At 44.5% G+C, this 17,106-nt stretch overlaps 1 protein-coding gene across 10 annotated transcripts in view; it reads right to left on the bottom strand.

Annotated features, from left to right (window-relative positions):
- The window catches only part of Cfap74 (cilia and flagella associated protein 74), a 65,966-nt gene extending 52,593 nt beyond the window's left edge, over positions 1-13,373 (bottom strand). For 7 of the 10 annotated variants that reach the window (XR_015687441.1, XM_087659944.1, XM_087659947.1 and 4 more), the window contains exons 1-5: positions 13,053-13,351; positions 7,252-7,337; positions 5,189-5,264; positions 4,907-5,050; positions 3,704-3,802 (exon numbers count right to left, since the gene is read on the bottom strand). Coding sequence is in view for 9 of the 10 variants with exons in the window: in XM_087659944.1 (XP_087516070.1) it covers positions 3,704-3,802; positions 4,907-5,050; positions 5,189-5,264; positions 7,252-7,318 (386 nt within the window). In the remaining variant the exon portion in view is untranslated. 10 annotated transcript variants of the gene reach the window in all.
- Positions 13,374-17,106: the final 3,733 nt, after the last annotated feature.

The following is a 17,106-nucleotide window of genomic DNA, read 5'->3' as shown; positions in this document are numbered from 1 at the left end:
CAAGGGCATCTACATACATAAAAGAAACCTTACTAAAGCTCAAAGCACACATTGCACCTCACACAATAATAGTAGGAGATTTCAACACCCCACTCTCATCAATGGACAGATCATGGAAACAGAAATTAAACAGAGACAGACAGACTAAGAGAAGTCATGAACCAAATGGACTTAACAGATATTTATAGAACATTCTATCCTAAAACAAAAGGATATACCTTCTTCTCACCACCTCATGGTACTTTCTCCAAAATTGACCATATAATAGGTCATAAAACAGGCCTCAGCAGATACAGAAAGATAGAAATAATCTCATGTGTCCTATCAGACCACCACGGGCTAAAACTGGTCTTCAATAACAATAAGGGAAGAATGCCCACATACACGTGGAAATTGAACAATGCTCTACTCAATGATAACCTGGTCAAGGAAGGAATAAAGAAAGAAATTAAAGACTTCTTAGAATTTAATGAAAATGAAGGTACAACATACCCAAACTTATGGGACACAATGAAAGCGGAAAGAGGAAAACTCATAGCACTGAGTGCCTGCAGAAAGAAACAGGAGAGAGCATATGTCACCAGCTTGACAGCACACCTAAAAGCTCTAGAACAAAAAGAAGCAAATACACCCAGGAGGAGTAGAAGGCAGGAAATAATCAAACTCAGAGCTGAAATCAACCAAGTAGAAACAAAAAGGACCATAGAAAGAATCAACAGAACCAAAAGTTGGTTCTTTGAGAAAATCAACAAGATAGATAAACCCTTAGCCAGACTAATGAGAGGACACAGAGAGTGTGTCCAAATTAACAAAATCAGAAATGAAAAGGGAGACATAACTACAGAATCAGAGGAAATTCAAAAAAATCATCAGATCCTACTACAAAAGCCTATATTCAACAAAACTTGAAAATCTGCAGGAAATGGACAATTTCCTAGACAGATACCAGGTACCGAAGTTAAATCAGGAACAGATAAACCAGTTAAACAACCCCATAACTCCTAAGGAAATAGAAGCAGTCATTAAAGGTCTCCCAACCAAAGAGAGCCCAGGTCCAGACGGGTTTAGTGCAGAATTCTATCAGACCTTCATAGAAGACCTCATACCAATACTATCCAAACTATTCCACAAAATTGGAACAGATGGAGCGCTACCGAATTCCTTCTATGAAGCCACAATTCCTCTTATACATAAACCACACAAAGACCCAACAAAGAAAGAGAACTTCAGACCAATTTCCCTTATGAATATCGACGCAAAAATACTCAATAAAATTCCGGCAAACCAAATCCAAGAGCACATCAAAACAATCATCCACCATGATCAAGTAGGCTTCATCCCAGGCATGCAGGGATGGTTTAATATACGGAAAACCATCAACGTGATCCATTATATAAACAAACTGAAAGAACAAAACCACATGATCATTTCATTAGATGCTGAGAAAGCATTTGACAAAATTCAACACCCCTTCATGATAAAAGTCCTGGAAAGAATAGGAATTCAAGGCCCATACCTAAACATAGTAAAAGCCATATACAGCAAACCAGTCACTAACATTAAACTAAATGGAGAGAAACTTGAAGCAATCCCACTAAAATCAGGGACTAGACAAGGCTGCCCACTGTCTCCCTACTTATTCAATATAGTTCTTGAAGTTCTAGCCAGAGCAATCAGACAACGAATGGAGATCAAGGTGATACAGATTGGAAAAGAAGAATCAAAATATCACTATTTGCAGATGATATGATAGTATATTTAAGTGATCCCAAAAGTTCCACCAGAGAACTACTAAACCTGATAAACACGTTCAGCAAAGTGGCTGGGTGTAAAATTAACTCAAATAAATCAGTAGCCTTCCTCTACACAAAAGAGAAACAAGCCGAGAAAGAAATTAGGGAAACAAAACCCTTCATAATAGTCCCAAATAATATATAATACCTCGGTGTGACTTTATCCAAGCAAATAAAAGATGTGTATGATAAGAACTTCAAGCCTCTGAAGAAAGAAATTGAAGAAGACCTTAGAAGATGGAAAGATCTCCCATGCTCATGGATTGGCAGGATTAATATAGTAAAAATGGCCATTTTACCAAAAGCAATCTACAGATTCAATCCAATCCTCATCAAAATACCAATCCAGTTCTTCAGAGAGTTAGACAGAACAATTTGCAAATTCATCTGGAATAACAAAAAACCCAGGATAGCTAAAACTATCCTCAACAATAAAAGGACTTCTGGGGGAATCACTATCCCTGAACTCAAGCAGTATTACAGAGCAATAGTGATAAAAACTGCATGGTATTGGTACAGAGACAGACAGATAGACCAGTGGAATAGAATTGAAGACCCAGAAATGAACCCACACACCTATGGTCACTTGATTTTTGACAAAGGAGCCAAAACCATCCAATGGAAAAAAGATAGCATTTTCAGCAAATGGTGCTGGTTCAACTGGAGGTCAGCATGTAGAAGAATGCAGATCGATCCATGCTTATCACCCTGTACAAAGCTTAAGTCCAAGTGGATCAAGGACCTCCACATCAAACCACATACACTCAAACTAATAGAAGAAAAAGTGGGGAAGCATCTCGAACACATGGGCACTGGAGAAAATTTCCTGAACAAAACACCAATGACTTATGCTCTAAGATCAAGAATCGACAAATGGGATCTCATAAAACTGCAAAGCTTCTGTAAGGCAAAGGACACTGTGGTTAGGACAAAATGACAACCAACAGATTGGGAAAAGATCTTTACCAATCCTACAACAGATAGAGGCCTTATATCCAAAATATACAAAGAACTCAAGAAGTTAGACCGCAGGGAGACAAATAACCCTATTAAAAATGGGGTTCAGAGCTAAACAAAGAATTCACAGCTGAGGAATGCCGAATGGCTGAGAAACACCTAAAGAAATGTTCAACATCTTTAGTCATAAGGGAAATGCAAATCAAAACAACCCTGAGATTTCACCTCACACCAGTGAGAATGGCTAAGATCAAAAACTCAGGTGACAGCAAATGCTGGTGAGGATGTGGAAAAAAAGGAACACTCCTCCACTGTTGGTGGGATTGCAGACTGATACACTCATTCTGGAAATCAGTCTGGAGGTTCCTCAGAAAATTGGACATTGAACTACCTGAGGACCCAGCACGTGTGTGTGTGTGTGTGTGCGCGCGTGATGTGTATGTGCATGTATGTTCAGTCACATATGTACATGCATGTACTGAGGTGCCAACATCAGAAGTCTTTCTCAATCATTCTCTGCCTAATTCTTTTGAGACAGCCTCTGTCACTGAGTCTGGAACTCACAGATTCGGCTAGTCTCGTCAGCCAGTCAGACCTCTGGATCCTCCTGTCTCTGCTTCTCCTGCATCGGGATTAATGGTGTGCTCTGCACTGCTCTACACAGGGGTGGGGGTGGGGGTGGGGGTGGGCTCAGATGCAGGTCTTCATTCTCAGATAGCCAAGTATTTCACCAACTGAGCCAGCTCCTAGACTGACATTTCTTCTTTGGGTTATATTGTCTGTTTGCCACCTGGAGAGAAGCTATTTGCCTCTTGACTATCTGAACACTGCTGGAACTTAACACTATTGTTAATTGTTGAATGAGTGAATGAACCTCTGTGGCACGATACTATCTTAGTCATCATGGTAGCACTTCGCTGTCCAACCTCCTTGTAGGTCACAGGATGACCTACATGTTGTTGGCTTCTTTCTCTGTGGCGATCTCAGCAGCCAAGCTCTCCTGCTGTTTGTCGAGGAGGTCCATTCTCTGACGACAGATGCGCAGCTCCCCTCTAGAACATTGAAACAAGAATTGGCATAATGTTTTCCTAAGGTTCTATCTAGCCCCGGAAGGGGCCAGTGGAGCAGGGGAGGAAGCCTAAGGTCCAGGCCAAGGACTAACAATACTTTGTTTTCCAAGGGGTCTCTGATGCTGTCAAGTCACATGACTGGGATGCTTTCTAAAAACCCTCCCAAAGGTGATAATGCTAGGAAGCCACGGGAAACAGAGTTAATGTGAATCCGAGGAGCACGAAGCTACACACAGCTGCAGCTCTTCGTCAGCATGCAGCAACCCAGACCGGAGCAGTTCCCTGTGTAGGCCTGGATGAAAGGCTCACTCCTGCTATGTGACTGTCATCTCAGGGGGAAGCAACAGAACACAACCTAAAGTGAGTTCTAAAGGACACCGAAAGGATTTTAGGACCACGCAACACGCCATTGCTGTTGGGTAGAATCCTATACCCACAGGTGATGTCATGTGTTGATGTCTTGAGAAGGATGCTTTTGTTTTTCAGAGACACTGAAATAGGAGCAAAGCATCAGATTCAGCACAAGAATCACAGCTACCACACACACATACACACACATGCTGACATGCTGACACAAACACATACACATATATACACACATACATACACACACGTGCTCACACACACACATATACACACATCACATACACACACATACACTCACACACACATGCTGACACACTCAGCGGGTGTCATGAGGGGACATCTGCCTCCTACTAGTCTCCAACTTTCCTGTGTGTTGGGGACACACTCAGTATTCAGCTGACTATGCTGTCAGGCCAAGTGCCAGGGAGCCAAGGCCAGCAGGACCCTGAGAAGCAGCAGGCTATGCACTAAGGCCTCAGTCCAGCAGGACCCGGGAGCACCTTACTTCTCTGGGAGCTTGTCTGGACTGAGGGGGTGGGGGGAGGGGCTGGAGCCTTGGGCACTTCATCTGTTCAGGCTTGTGGGTTGCTGCCTCCCTGTGAAGACTGTGACAAGACTCTGCAGCACAGAGCTCTCAGGAAGACAAAAGGTGGGACCTCCTAGAGGGACGCTGTACAACAGAAGGTGTGGCTAGGCCTGGTCTTCAGCTAGAGGGCTCACTTGGTCTTCTGGATGAAAACGTCCTTCTCCTCATGCATCTTGTCTAGGAGGTTCAAACTCTTCCGAAGATGCAACGCCTGGACTCTGTCTTTCGTGGTTGTTTTCTTCATTTTCTCCAAGTCTGCACTCTGCTTTTTGGCCAAACTTGACATAAAAAGATAGCACTTGCTTCACACACAAGCCCTAACACTCAGCTTTACCCTTGACTGCTCTCCGCCCCGCAGCTCCACTAGGGATGCAGCCTTCCTTCGAAGGAGGGCAGAATGCGTCTCAATGAATTACCTGTTGTCACTGCCATCCTCTAGTTCCTCAGGAGGCTGTTCTACCTCAAACTCCAGATCCTCTAACTGGATTCTTTCTAGAAATCAAGGGAACAGTCAAAACAAAACAGAAACAACACAGAGCCAAACCACAGTCAGAGGGTGGTGGTGCCCGCCGTGCCTATGTTTCCAGCACAGGAAGGATAAAAGCAGAAGCAGGAATTCTAGGTCAGGTCTAGGAAGTTCGAGGCCATCCTGGACTATGTGAGGCCCTGTCTCAAAATACAAAACAAAAAATATCATCAGGAGATAAAAATACTTTTAAAAAAGAAAAAAAAAAGTAAGCATACACACGTGTATCCAGGGAACCCTGGGTGTCCTCACTCAGACGGTTTCCATGGATACCAACACTTCACTTTCCCTTTTCTTTCCACTGTTTGGTAGAGTTTGTGGTGGCCACAGGACTTGTACCATGCTGTACCTGTTCTCTGTTGGACCGGATACTATTTCAAGTACAGTAGTTCACCTTTTTTTTTTTTTTTTTGTTCTTTTTTTTTTTTTTCCGGAGCTGGGGACCGAACCCAGGGCCTTGCCCTTCCTAGGTAAGCGCTCTACCACTGAGCTAAATCCCCAGCCCCCACCATTGCTTTTTAGAGGTATTTCAACTTTACCTTTTTTTTTTTTAGATAAGGTATTTGTAGCTTACACTGCTAGACCTGACCTTGCCACTGCCCTCCTGCCTCAGCTGGAGTTTGAAAGTTGTTTCCACCAAGCCCAGCTCAGTTTTTACATTAGCTATGACTTGCTTTCGTTTGAGACAGGGTTTCACTTTGTATCCTAGCTTGGTCTTGAACTCATGTCAGTTCCTCTTGCTTTGACCTCCCAAGTAGAGAGAGATGATCTCACTGTGCAGCCTTGGCTTCCCTAGATCAGGCTGGCCTCAAACTCACAGAGATCCACTGGTCTCTGCCTCTGGGATGGGATTAAAGGTGTGTGCCAATATATATATATATAATAGAAGGGTTCTCAAAAAACCTGAAGGCCAGCTAAATGGCTTAGTGGGTAAAGGGGCCTGCACACAAATCTGATGACCTGAGTTCAAATTCCAGAACCTACATATTGGAAGGAGAGAACCAATTTAGGCAAGTCGTCCTCTGACCTACACACACACCCCACAAAGTAAAAACCACAATTTTGATTTTTTTGTATAAGTGTTTTCCGGCATGTGTGCATGTGCACCTTGTCTGTACCTGCAGTAACCAGAAGGTGGCAGCAGATCCCAGGAACTGGAGTTATACATAGCTGTGAGCAGCCATGTAGGTGCTGCAAACTGAACCTGCTGTAAGGGCAGCAAACCTCTGAGACAGCTTCCTAACACCTATTTTTAAAAAAAGCCTTTTTTTTTTTCCTTTTTGAGAACATTGTCCTGAGAACATCCCTGTAGACTTTTAAAAAACACGGAGAATTATGGGTTTATCTCCATATACTTACTGTATTGATGTAAAAATTACTGAATAGAAAATGCAAAAATTCAGAGCCTACCACCACAAAGAGGATGAGAAAGAGGCAAGTGGGTGAGAGGAACATACAAACCCAGGAGGAAAAAAGGTTGGGTCAGGGAGGAGCAGGGTCTGGGTCAGAGAGGAGCAGGGCCAGAGAGGAGCAGGGCCAGGGAGGAGCAGGGCCAGGGGTCCTTATAGACCCAGAAAGCAAGGTCAAGGGGTCAAGTCTGTAGGCTAGAAGGGATGCCAAATCAAGGACATCTCTTAAAAAGTTTGGATCATCAGAAAATTTTAAAAGAAATTCTAAGACAGTCCAGAAAAGGAGAAATAGGTCACAGTCAAAGGACTAAGTTTTAAAAGGTGTCAGTTTATTATTAATGGTGGTGTTAGAAACTAGAAAAACACAAAGTGTCACATTGAAATTCTCAGCCTATTTATTATTTTCCAGCTGAGAACAATAGCAGAATTCCCTGTTTGAAAAGTTAATTTAGACGACAAACTTTCCCTGGAATAAAGGGCAACCAGGAAACACACTGTGTTTCCTGTTCTGAAACAGTCTGTGCTGGGAAAAGGCCTCTATTACCGTCATCCAGGGTAGGGAAGTTGTCCACAAGTTCCTCATCAGAAAACTGGACAGTAGGTTCTTCCATACTGGGAGTCAGAAATTAGCTGCAAAATAGTATCATAAAATATACATCAACAAGATTATAGATTAGAAAAGCTTTAAGATTTCTAATAACTTAAGGGTGCTGAGAGACTCGTACCCGTGGTCCCAGAAATCAGGAAGCTGAGGAAGAGAGACGTTTGAGAGTACCGTGGGCCACACAATACCACTCAAAAGTACAAAAATCTGTAATAATTTCTCTTATATTAATATCCATTAAGAAAGTGGACAAGCTAGAGACTAAGAAAAGATACTTACAGAGGAACCACTGGTAAAACTTTGTATCCAGAAGATAGAGGTCCTAACTATGAACAAGATAAAACTACAAACTTGCAAAGGGTAAAGGCTGTTTAATACATGTTGCAAACGTGATGCAGAAATGGTGAGTAAACCTGTCTGTTCACTCTCACCTAACATGGATGGTCTGGGTTGCTGAGGTGGTTCAGAAGGTAAGGGTGCTTGCTACCACGCCTGACAATCGGAGTTCGGTCCCCAGGACCCATTTGATAGGAGACAACTGGCCCCCGACAGGTTGTTCTCTAACCACACGTGTGCTCTGTCACATACACACAGATTTAAAAGATACTAAAGGTAAAAATGGATCAAACGACCCAATTTCTTCAATGAATAATCATCACCGAGCAAGAGGAGAGGTGGGGATGTCTCTCGGATCAAAGGCTCCAAAGACAAACCAGCCACGTGGCCCGTGGAGATTGTGTTTGGTTCTTGATTCAAGCAGACAACCCTAAATGGGATTCTTGGGATAGTTACGGAAAACTGGCAACAGGTGTTGATTTTATGAAGAAATGACTGTTAATTTTGTCAGAGTTGAGATGGCTTTGTGAGTAGGCTGAAAGTGCATAGGCGCCTACTAACGTTTTCAAAGAGAGATGACAGAGTATGGTCAGTCATCTTCACGATGTGTCAGCCCAGTCGGAATAGCTGTAACAGGAGTAAGACAGCACTGATCTTGCTGTTGGAATCAGATTCCCTGCAACTACAGTTACAGGTGGTTGTAAATGGCCTCACATTGGCTCCAGGAACTAAACTTCAGTTCTTTGCAAGAGTCACAAATGCTCTTAACAGTTCAACCATCTCCCCAGCCTCTTCTCCTTATTTTTGTGATTCTGGACTTTTCTCTTAAAAAAAAAAGTGCAAAAGGAAGAAAACACAAGCAAGAAAACAAAGAAACAGACTCAGGTTCAGGCACTGGAGACATCCTATAGTCAGTCAATTTTAGATTCTCTAAACTGCATTCAAGTCTCAGCAAGGGTCTGAACATGTGTAGGCACCTGTGTGCGTCCGATTGAGGAAAATAAATCAGAAGCTTGCCCAGTGGATTTTAAAATATATGTGGAAGAACAAAGAACAGTCGTATTGAAGAAGAAAGAGTGTTGAGTGTCCTACCAGTATTTATTCTAAAGTTACAAAGTTACAATGGTACCAGGCACAGAGAAACAGGCCTAGAAACTGATTGCTAAGGACTGAGGCCACTTAGTACAAAATCTGATTGCTCTCCAGTAGGGCTGGGCATATTTCAGTGGGCATGATAAGAAGCTGGACCCTTTCCTGGAAAATCAGCTCCACGTGGATTAAGAGCTCGTTTATGAAAAGTGAAACCACCACAGTGGAAGTGGCCAAGACAGGTTATGACATCTGCGTTCCAAAATAAGACACCAAGCATATCAGGTATGAGAGAAAATGCTGGAGTCACACCTATATTTGCATTTAAAACTTCTGATAGATGACATCCTAAAGAGACTCGGAGAAAAGCTATGGGGCAGAGGAGAACTACAACCTGTAGCTTAAAAGGGTGACTGTCAGGCAGAAGTTTCATTGCTAGGAGCTTTATAATAAAGGACATTCTACCAGCACAGGCAGGCGCCAGTGTTCAGTTCATCAACATCCCTGCTGTACAACTCTTCTCCCAGTGTTATTTAATGGCGTCCTCATTTGAATGATAAACTATCTCCTGAATATAACCTAAGAAAGGCTGAGCAGGGTGATGGAGGTGCACACCTTTACCCAGCACTAGGGAGGCAGAGGCAGGTGGAGCTCTGAGTTTGAGACTAGCCTAGTCTACAGATTGAGTTCCGGGACAGCCAGGCATCACAGAGAAACCCTGTCTCGAAAACCAAAGGAAAAAAGAAAGAATGAAAAGCTGTTCAACATGGTCTGGAATCAGGGAACTGCACACCAAAGCTACAGTGACCTGTCATTACATGGTTGTCAGACTTTGGAGCACAAGAACACGAGGATTTAGCAGGCACTGGACAGCACACAAAACAGTAAAAAGGCTCCAGAGTGGAATGAGAGCAGAACTGGAGCTTGGGCATTAGGAGCTTAGGAGCATTCCGCAGGGGGGAAAACAAAAACAAAAAAGAACAAACTCTTTGCGTTCCCTATTTTTTTTTTTTTTTTTGGTTCTTTTTTTCGGAGCTGGGGACCGAACCCAGGGCCTTGCGCTTCCTAGGTAAGCGCTCTACCACTGAGCTAAATCCCCAGCCCCACATTCCCTATTTTTTAAAAAATAAATTACCACATATTTGGTGACTTAAAACAGTACAAATTTATCTTGTGCTAGAGCAGTAGTTCTCAACCCCATAGCCCTGGCTGGTTTGTTTTCTCAGATGAGATCACTGGTGTCTTACATGGGACTTTATAGCCAGATTCTGCTTCAGAGACGTCCCTGACTTCCCAATTGAGCCTCTCCGTTTTTGACAGCATCTCATTATAGCCCTGAATCCATAATCCTCCTGTCTCAACCTCCGTAGAGCTGGGGATAACAATAGTGTGCCACTGTATCCAGCTTTGATATTTGTAGCCAGTCTTTGGCTACTTTGTGGGTTCTTTTTTTCTACCCATTCATCCCTCTAACACTAGACAGAAAGAGGGATAGAGAGGAAAGGAAAGAGATCCCTGAATAAAGTCAGGGGTCAGAAAGAGGTTAGACTGCTTCCTACTGATTAGGGGCACTGAGTTCTGTGGGGCAAGCTTGATCTTCATGCCAGGATATCTAATTTCTTGTTGTTTCTTCTTTGTGTAGAGCTGTTTAACAAACCGTAACAGACAGCAGCCAACAGCAACCAGTAACCAACCAACAGCCCAACAACAATAACCCACCTACCAGGGCTCTAGCACTTATATGATATCCTCTGAAAAGTCCTCAGAATTCCAAACACTCACACGCTCACAGAAACCATTTGCAGCTGGCAAAATCACACCCCTGCTCGAGCACGAGGCAAATCACAGTCAGCCACGGTGGTCGGTCTGAAGCAGACCTGTAGCCCACACCTGGAATTAAGGCAAAAGCATATTCTTTTTTTTTTTTTTCTTTTTTTTTGGAGCTGGGGACCGAACCCAGGGCCTTGCGCTTGCTAGGCAAGCGCTCTACCCTGAGCTAAATCCCCAACCCCCAAAAGCATATTCTTAAATATTTCTGTGTCTTTTAAAGAAACCAGAACTCCCAAAATGTCACTACGGATAATTGTTTCCAGATACATCGGCACATTACAGAACGATTGAGTTTGCTCTGGTTTTATTTTGAGGTAGGGTTTCTGTTTAACCCCATCCCTCACTCTGTAGACCAGGCTGGCCTCTAACTCACAGAGATGGCCTTGCTCTGCCTCCCGAGTGCTGGGATTAAAGGGGTGCGCCATTGCCACCTAGCAAGTTTGGACCTTCGCTCTACTCCACAAATACACTCTTCATTTTTTTTTTTAAACAGAACTCCATCAGCTGAGGAGTTGTTTTTTTTTTTTTTTAAGATTTTTATTTATTTTATGTATGTGAGTACACTGTAGAGTGAGTACACTGTAGCTGTCTTCAGATACACCAGAATCCTATTACAGATGGTTGAGAGCCACAATGTGGTTGCTGGGAATTGAACTCAGGACCTCTGGAAGAGCAGTCGGAGCTCTTAACCACTGAGCCATCTCTCCAGCCCAAACACTCACACACGTAATTTTTTTTTCTTTTTTCTTTTTTTCTTTTTCTTTTTCGGGGCTGGGGACTGAACCCAGGACCTTGCGCTTCCTAGGCAAGCGCTCTACCGCTGAGCCAAATCCCCAACCCCTACACTCTTCATTTTGACCCAAAGTTTTTGACCCGCACTCAGGTTCCATCTGGTCTGCTGCCATTTGGGCCCACACTTATAAGCTCCTGTCCCCCCAAGCCTGGCAGTAAACCGCGCTTGGTATAAGCCTAGATTTGTCTTTCTCTTCTTTTCAGTCTCATGGCACCTAGAGGCTCGTCCTTATAAATCAGGAGTGGGTTGTTCTGCAGCAGCAGGGCTGTGTGCACCTTCTTGGAAGCCAGAGAGGGTGTGTCTACTTTCCTGGCCTTTCCCTTCTCTCTAGAGCCACCTTTGTCAACATGTTCAAAGCTGCAGTGTCAGCTGAGCCAGTCCTGCCGTAACCTCTGATGATCTCTGTCCTGCCCCCCTCTTCCCCTGAGAAGACCCAAGATAATTCTTCCATTTCAAAGGAAGCCGATGAGCCACCTCAGGTCCTCTTAGCCATATTTTAACCGGTTCGGAGGACTGGAATGTTGGGTGTCTCTGGGGCCACTGTACTGCCTGCTTTAACTTTTCTTCTGAGAGGATGACCTCTCCTTAGCGAAGGCTGCAGAAACTCTTACTTGTCACAGTAGTTTTCCAGGATTGTCATAACAAAGTGGCCCAACCTGTATTCTTTACATAACTGAAATGTATTCTGTCAGTCTTGAAGCTTGTCTTATTTGTTTTTTTTTCCTCCATCTTTATTAAATTGGGTATTTCTTATTTACATTTCAATTGTTTTTTTCCCTCCATCTTTATTAAATTGATCTTATTTGTTTTAAAGACAGGGCTTGGGGCTGGAGAGATGGCTTAGAGGTTAAGAGCACTGTCTGCTCTTCCAGAGGTCCTGAGTTCAATTCCCAGCAACCACATGGTGGCTCCCAACCATCTGTAATCAGGTCTGGTGCCCTCTCCTGGCCTGTAGTTGCATACATGCAGGCAGAAAGCTGTATGATGTATACACAATAAATAAATGTTTTTTTTTTAAATAAAAATAAAGACAGGGCTTCAAGCTGGGTGTGGTGGCACCAGGACTTCTAGTCCCAGCACTCGGGAGGCAGCAGATCTCTGAGTTTGAGGACAGCCTGGTCTGCAGAACAAGTTTCAGGATAGTCAGGTCCCAAAAACCATTTAAACTATTGTAGGAGTAGGAGTGAGAATCATGGGTTTGTTCATAGCCAAAAGAGGAGGGTACTGTTATGGGTGAAAATGAGATTCTATTTATTGGCTAGGGTGGGCTTTGGATGATTGTTTGAAAATCACTCCTTAAATTGTACACAAGTTAGGCATCATGTGTCTGAAGAGAATATCCATCAGTGAATACCTGAACAGTCCACTCACCACCTAGTGCGGTACTTGGCCCACAGGAGTATTTTGCTAAGCATCCTTATCCAGATATAGGAATCATTTTATGGAAAATCAAGCTAGGGAGGCCTATCCACTTGCAATAAGGGTTCTGTATTTAAAACCAGGCTGCAAGAGCGGGATGTGACGCCTACTTGCACCTCTCAGACTGATGCCTGGCGCTTCACCAGCAGGGTTGACTCTGCCTCTTCCTATGCTGTGGTAACCACGTGATTCACGGCCACGCGTGCAGAGACGCCAACCGTGTTCAGCGCATCCTCAATGTAGACTCACAGTCGAACTCCTCACCAGTACCCACCTCTCTGGCCAGTCCAGTGATGTTCCTCAGCGATGAGATTTCTGCAAAGGTCCCCCAGGAATGGGCTGGACTGTTGGCAAACCCCCTCAGGAACGGCTCCTCGGTGGAGGTCCCTCAGCAACAGTCCCTCAAAAATGGTTCCTAGAGACCTCCCCCTTAGCAACGACCCCTCACAAATGATCCCTAGACAGTGGTCCCGCAACAGGGTCGCTCCCCCCCCCCCCGAAACAGATCCTCGGCCACGGTTCCTCAGCACTGGCCCCGCAGGATCAGTTCCTTAGCCTCTTAACTGCCCGACTGCCCCTCAGCCACCGTGGGTTTGAGGCTGCGTAGTTTGGACGCGCAGCTCCATGGCAACGGAAGGCTGTGTAGGGTTGGCGGGCAGGGCTGTGGTTGCGCAGGCGTAGTGCAGCAGTCGGTGGGGTGGGGAGTGGTAGGGAGAGGGCTTGGGAGCGTCGCCGAGGGCTGAGTCGGAGGTGACTGTTGCCCCTAGGATTCTCCTGGAGACTGGAGCAGATGATTGATTGCTTGACGGAAGCCAGTTGAAACTTGGGGGTCAACTACTAACTTAAAAGACCATTACATAAAAGTTGGAATCTCCTGCGTCTCTTGAATCTGGATTCCGGCTTTCTCAGGTCCTGTGCAGACCGTGTTCTGTCCTCTAGGTGGTGACATTTGACTCCTCTGTATAACCCACAGGACTCTCTGGGTTGTGTTTGGTCGTTTAGGCTGGCGTTGTGACTAGTCAGGGCAGGAGGTGGGCTCAACAGTGGACAGGGCAAGTCCCCTTTCCTCAGGGTCGCAGGCAACTCCTTTAGTTTTGTTTTGGAGATGGAGAATCTTCAGCATCAAGAAGTCCTCCAAAAACACCGAGGCTGTGCAAATGTTAGTGGAGATTGGTGCGGGTACCTCTGCACTCCCTTCAGATACTTTGTCTCTCAGAATTGTAAGCCTGAGAAATATTAGTGCAATACTGTGTAAGTGTGTGTGTGTGGGGGGGGGTAGATGGGGACTGAACCCAGGTGTTCTATAAATTTAGAGCATTGTGTATGGAAGCCGGATGTCCTAGTTTGCTCCTCAATTGCTATGATAAAACACTGACCCAAAGCAATTTGGAAATGTTGGTATGTAACCTTTAGCTGTGGGAGAGTGTGAACCGAGCCTCCTTTCTCTGGGTTGTCCCTGGTATATGGCTGAGCAGAGCGGGTTGCGAGGCAACCATATCCAAATGCTAATATTTTTGGTAGGAAGTGTAATCCCCACCTCAGTAAAATAAGTGAATAAATTGGCCTTCTCTTTCATGTTGCCTCAAGTTGCAGAGACAAAACCCTAATTAACACGTGCACAGTATTCTCTTGTGGATACTGTGCTCCTCTGTAGGGTTGGTCAAACCTATACATTAGGTTTGTCCCCCTCCTACTTCTATCTCAATATGTCAGTTGAGAATCAAGGACCGAAGGCTTTCTCAGTTACAATTCTTTCCCCTCCGCTGATCATCCCAAGATGTGAGCACCTACTAAATTTCTTGAGTCCCTCCTTCTATCCCATGTCTTCTAACTGGAAGACATGGGTTGGCACCAGGGGTGCAAGAAATGAGGAAGTGGACTGCAGGGGATTTGGAAATGGGTGACTCACCGTCTTCTTAGCAATGAGGAGCCCTGCCTACGCAGCACGTGAGTACCTCGTATAAGGAGGGAACTCATCTGTGAGACTTTACCAGCAACAGATTGGAGTAGTAGCTGGTGCAGTGATGTGGTCGACAGGGAAAGGGGTGCATTCGTGGAGTGTAGGAGAATGCTCCACCTGTAATTCAGTTGTATTAGTACCCTACAGAGGGATAATTTGGAGGCCATCGGTAGAATGCTAACACCCTTCTGAAATCTGGTGTTGCCTTGGTAGTTGGTAGGAGCCAGATCTCTCAAACAGAGAGAGCAAAAGACAAGCAATGCTGGAGCAGGAGTGAGCTCCAGGAATGACCAAGTCACTGTTGAACAGGCTTTACCAAAACTAGGCCACAGTCCTAACCTGTGGACCAGTGCCCAGGCCTGTGTGGTGGGTACTCACTGATGTCCTTGTGTCCTTGAGTATGGGGCTGTCCCAGACTCTTCTGAAATGACTTCAGAACATTCCAAGGTAGTGCCTGCCTTACTAGGAAGAGACAGCACCCCAAAATAAAGACACAGTAGTGGTTTGGTGCTTTATTTTATCCTCTCTCCCAAGGGCAACAAGGGGCAAGATACTTTCTAGTCAACTAATAAGTAAAATCCACAGGCTGCTGACTTGTACTGAACTCCCAAGGCCCAACTGACCAGCTCAAACCGGAACCATTTTCATGTCACCACAAACAGCAGGGTGTTTCTTTGACCTGAGAAACTGGGAGAGCAATGTGATAGCCAAGGAGTTTCATAAGCATCAATGTAAATAAACCAGGAAATGCCACATGAAGACATATAATAAACAGAGGTAAGACATAAATAAACTATCTTTAAAGCACCCAAAGGAAAGACCCAGTTTTATAGAGCGCACCAAGAAAGCCACAATCCAAGGGAGAGACATCCTGAAGACACTGAGAAGAATAAGCAAAGGACAGACTAACAGGCACACCAATAACCCAAGGACAGACTGACAGGTGCACCAATAACCTAAGGACAGACTGACAGGTACACCAATAACCTAGTTACCTGCGCCCTAGGAAGCTGGCTGTTGAAAATGACCACAATGTTATAGCATGCAAACCATTGACAGAGAAGTTCTTTTCGTTTAAAAAATAATGGCTGGGCAGACGGTTTAGCTCAGTTGACAGAGTGCTTGCTTAGCATGCATGAGACCCTCTGTTTAATCTCCAACACTGCATAAAACAAGCATGGCGGCACTCATCATTAATCCCAGCCTTTGGGAGACGGACAGGAGGATCAGAAGTTCTGCAGTATCCTTAGTTACATAGTGAGTTTAAGGACAGCCTGGGCTACATCTCTCTCACACACACACACACACACACACACACACACACACACACACACACCACACACACACACACACACACACACACACACACACACACATGCTGGTACTCAGAGGTTATGAGTATTTCTCAGAAAACCTAAGTTGGTCCTCAGCACTCACACTGGGAAGCTTACAGCTGCCTGTAACTTTAGCACCAGGTTCGGACACACCCTCTGGTCTCTGAGGGCACCTACACGCACATGGCATACGCCCACAAAGACACACTCATATGTATAAATAAAAACTACAAGTTAAAAGATAAATTCGGGGGGTTGGGGATTTGGCTCAGTGGCAGAGCGCTTGCCTAGGAAGCGCAAGGCCCTGGGTTCGGTCCCCAGCTCCGAAAAAAAGAACCAAGAAAAAAAAAAAAAAGATAAATTCAGGGCTGTAGAGATGGCTCAGAGCTCTACCAGAGGACCACAATTAGGCTCCCAACACTCAAGTCAGTAGCTCAAAACCCTCTGTAATTCCAGCTCCAGAAGATCTGATGCCTTCTTCTAGACTCTGAAAGGACCCGAATTCATGGACACACAATACGCTTTTTTTTTCTTTTTAAGATTTATTTATTTTATGTGAGTACACTTTAACTACACAAGAGAAGGGCATCAGATCCCATTACAGATGGTTGTGAGCTACCATGTGGTTGCTGGGAGTTGAACTCAGGACCTTTGGAAGAGCAGTCAGTGCTCTTTACCACTGAGCCATCTCCCCAGCCCTCACAATACGCTTTTTAAAATAAAATGTTAAGGGAAAAATTATCTTTAGATTTATTATTTTTATGTTGTGTGTATGAGTGAGTGTTTTGCCTGTATGCACATGTATGCGCTACATGCATGCCTGGTGCCTTCAGAGTTGAGAAGACTGTATCAGATCACCTAAACTGGAGTCACAGATGTCTGTAAGCCACCATGTGGGCCAAATACTTTTAAGTGCTTTAGCCCCTAAAGTAAATTTTAAAAAATGAAGATGGTAGGCAGCGTAACTTGGTGGGCAGCAATCATAGATAACATGTGAAGGGTCCTGGTTTCAACCTCCCGTGCTACAAAACATA

Source organism: Rattus norvegicus, chromosome 5, assembly GCF_021556685.1.
Source record: "Rattus norvegicus strain SHRSP/BbbUtx chromosome 5, alternate assembly SHRSP_T2T, whole genome shotgun sequence".
In the NCBI taxonomy this organism is placed as follows: domain Eukaryota; kingdom Metazoa; phylum Chordata; class Mammalia; order Rodentia; family Muridae; genus Rattus; species Rattus norvegicus.
Note: the sequence above shows the minus strand (reverse complement) of the source record. Positions and strands in the feature narration are given on the sequence as shown.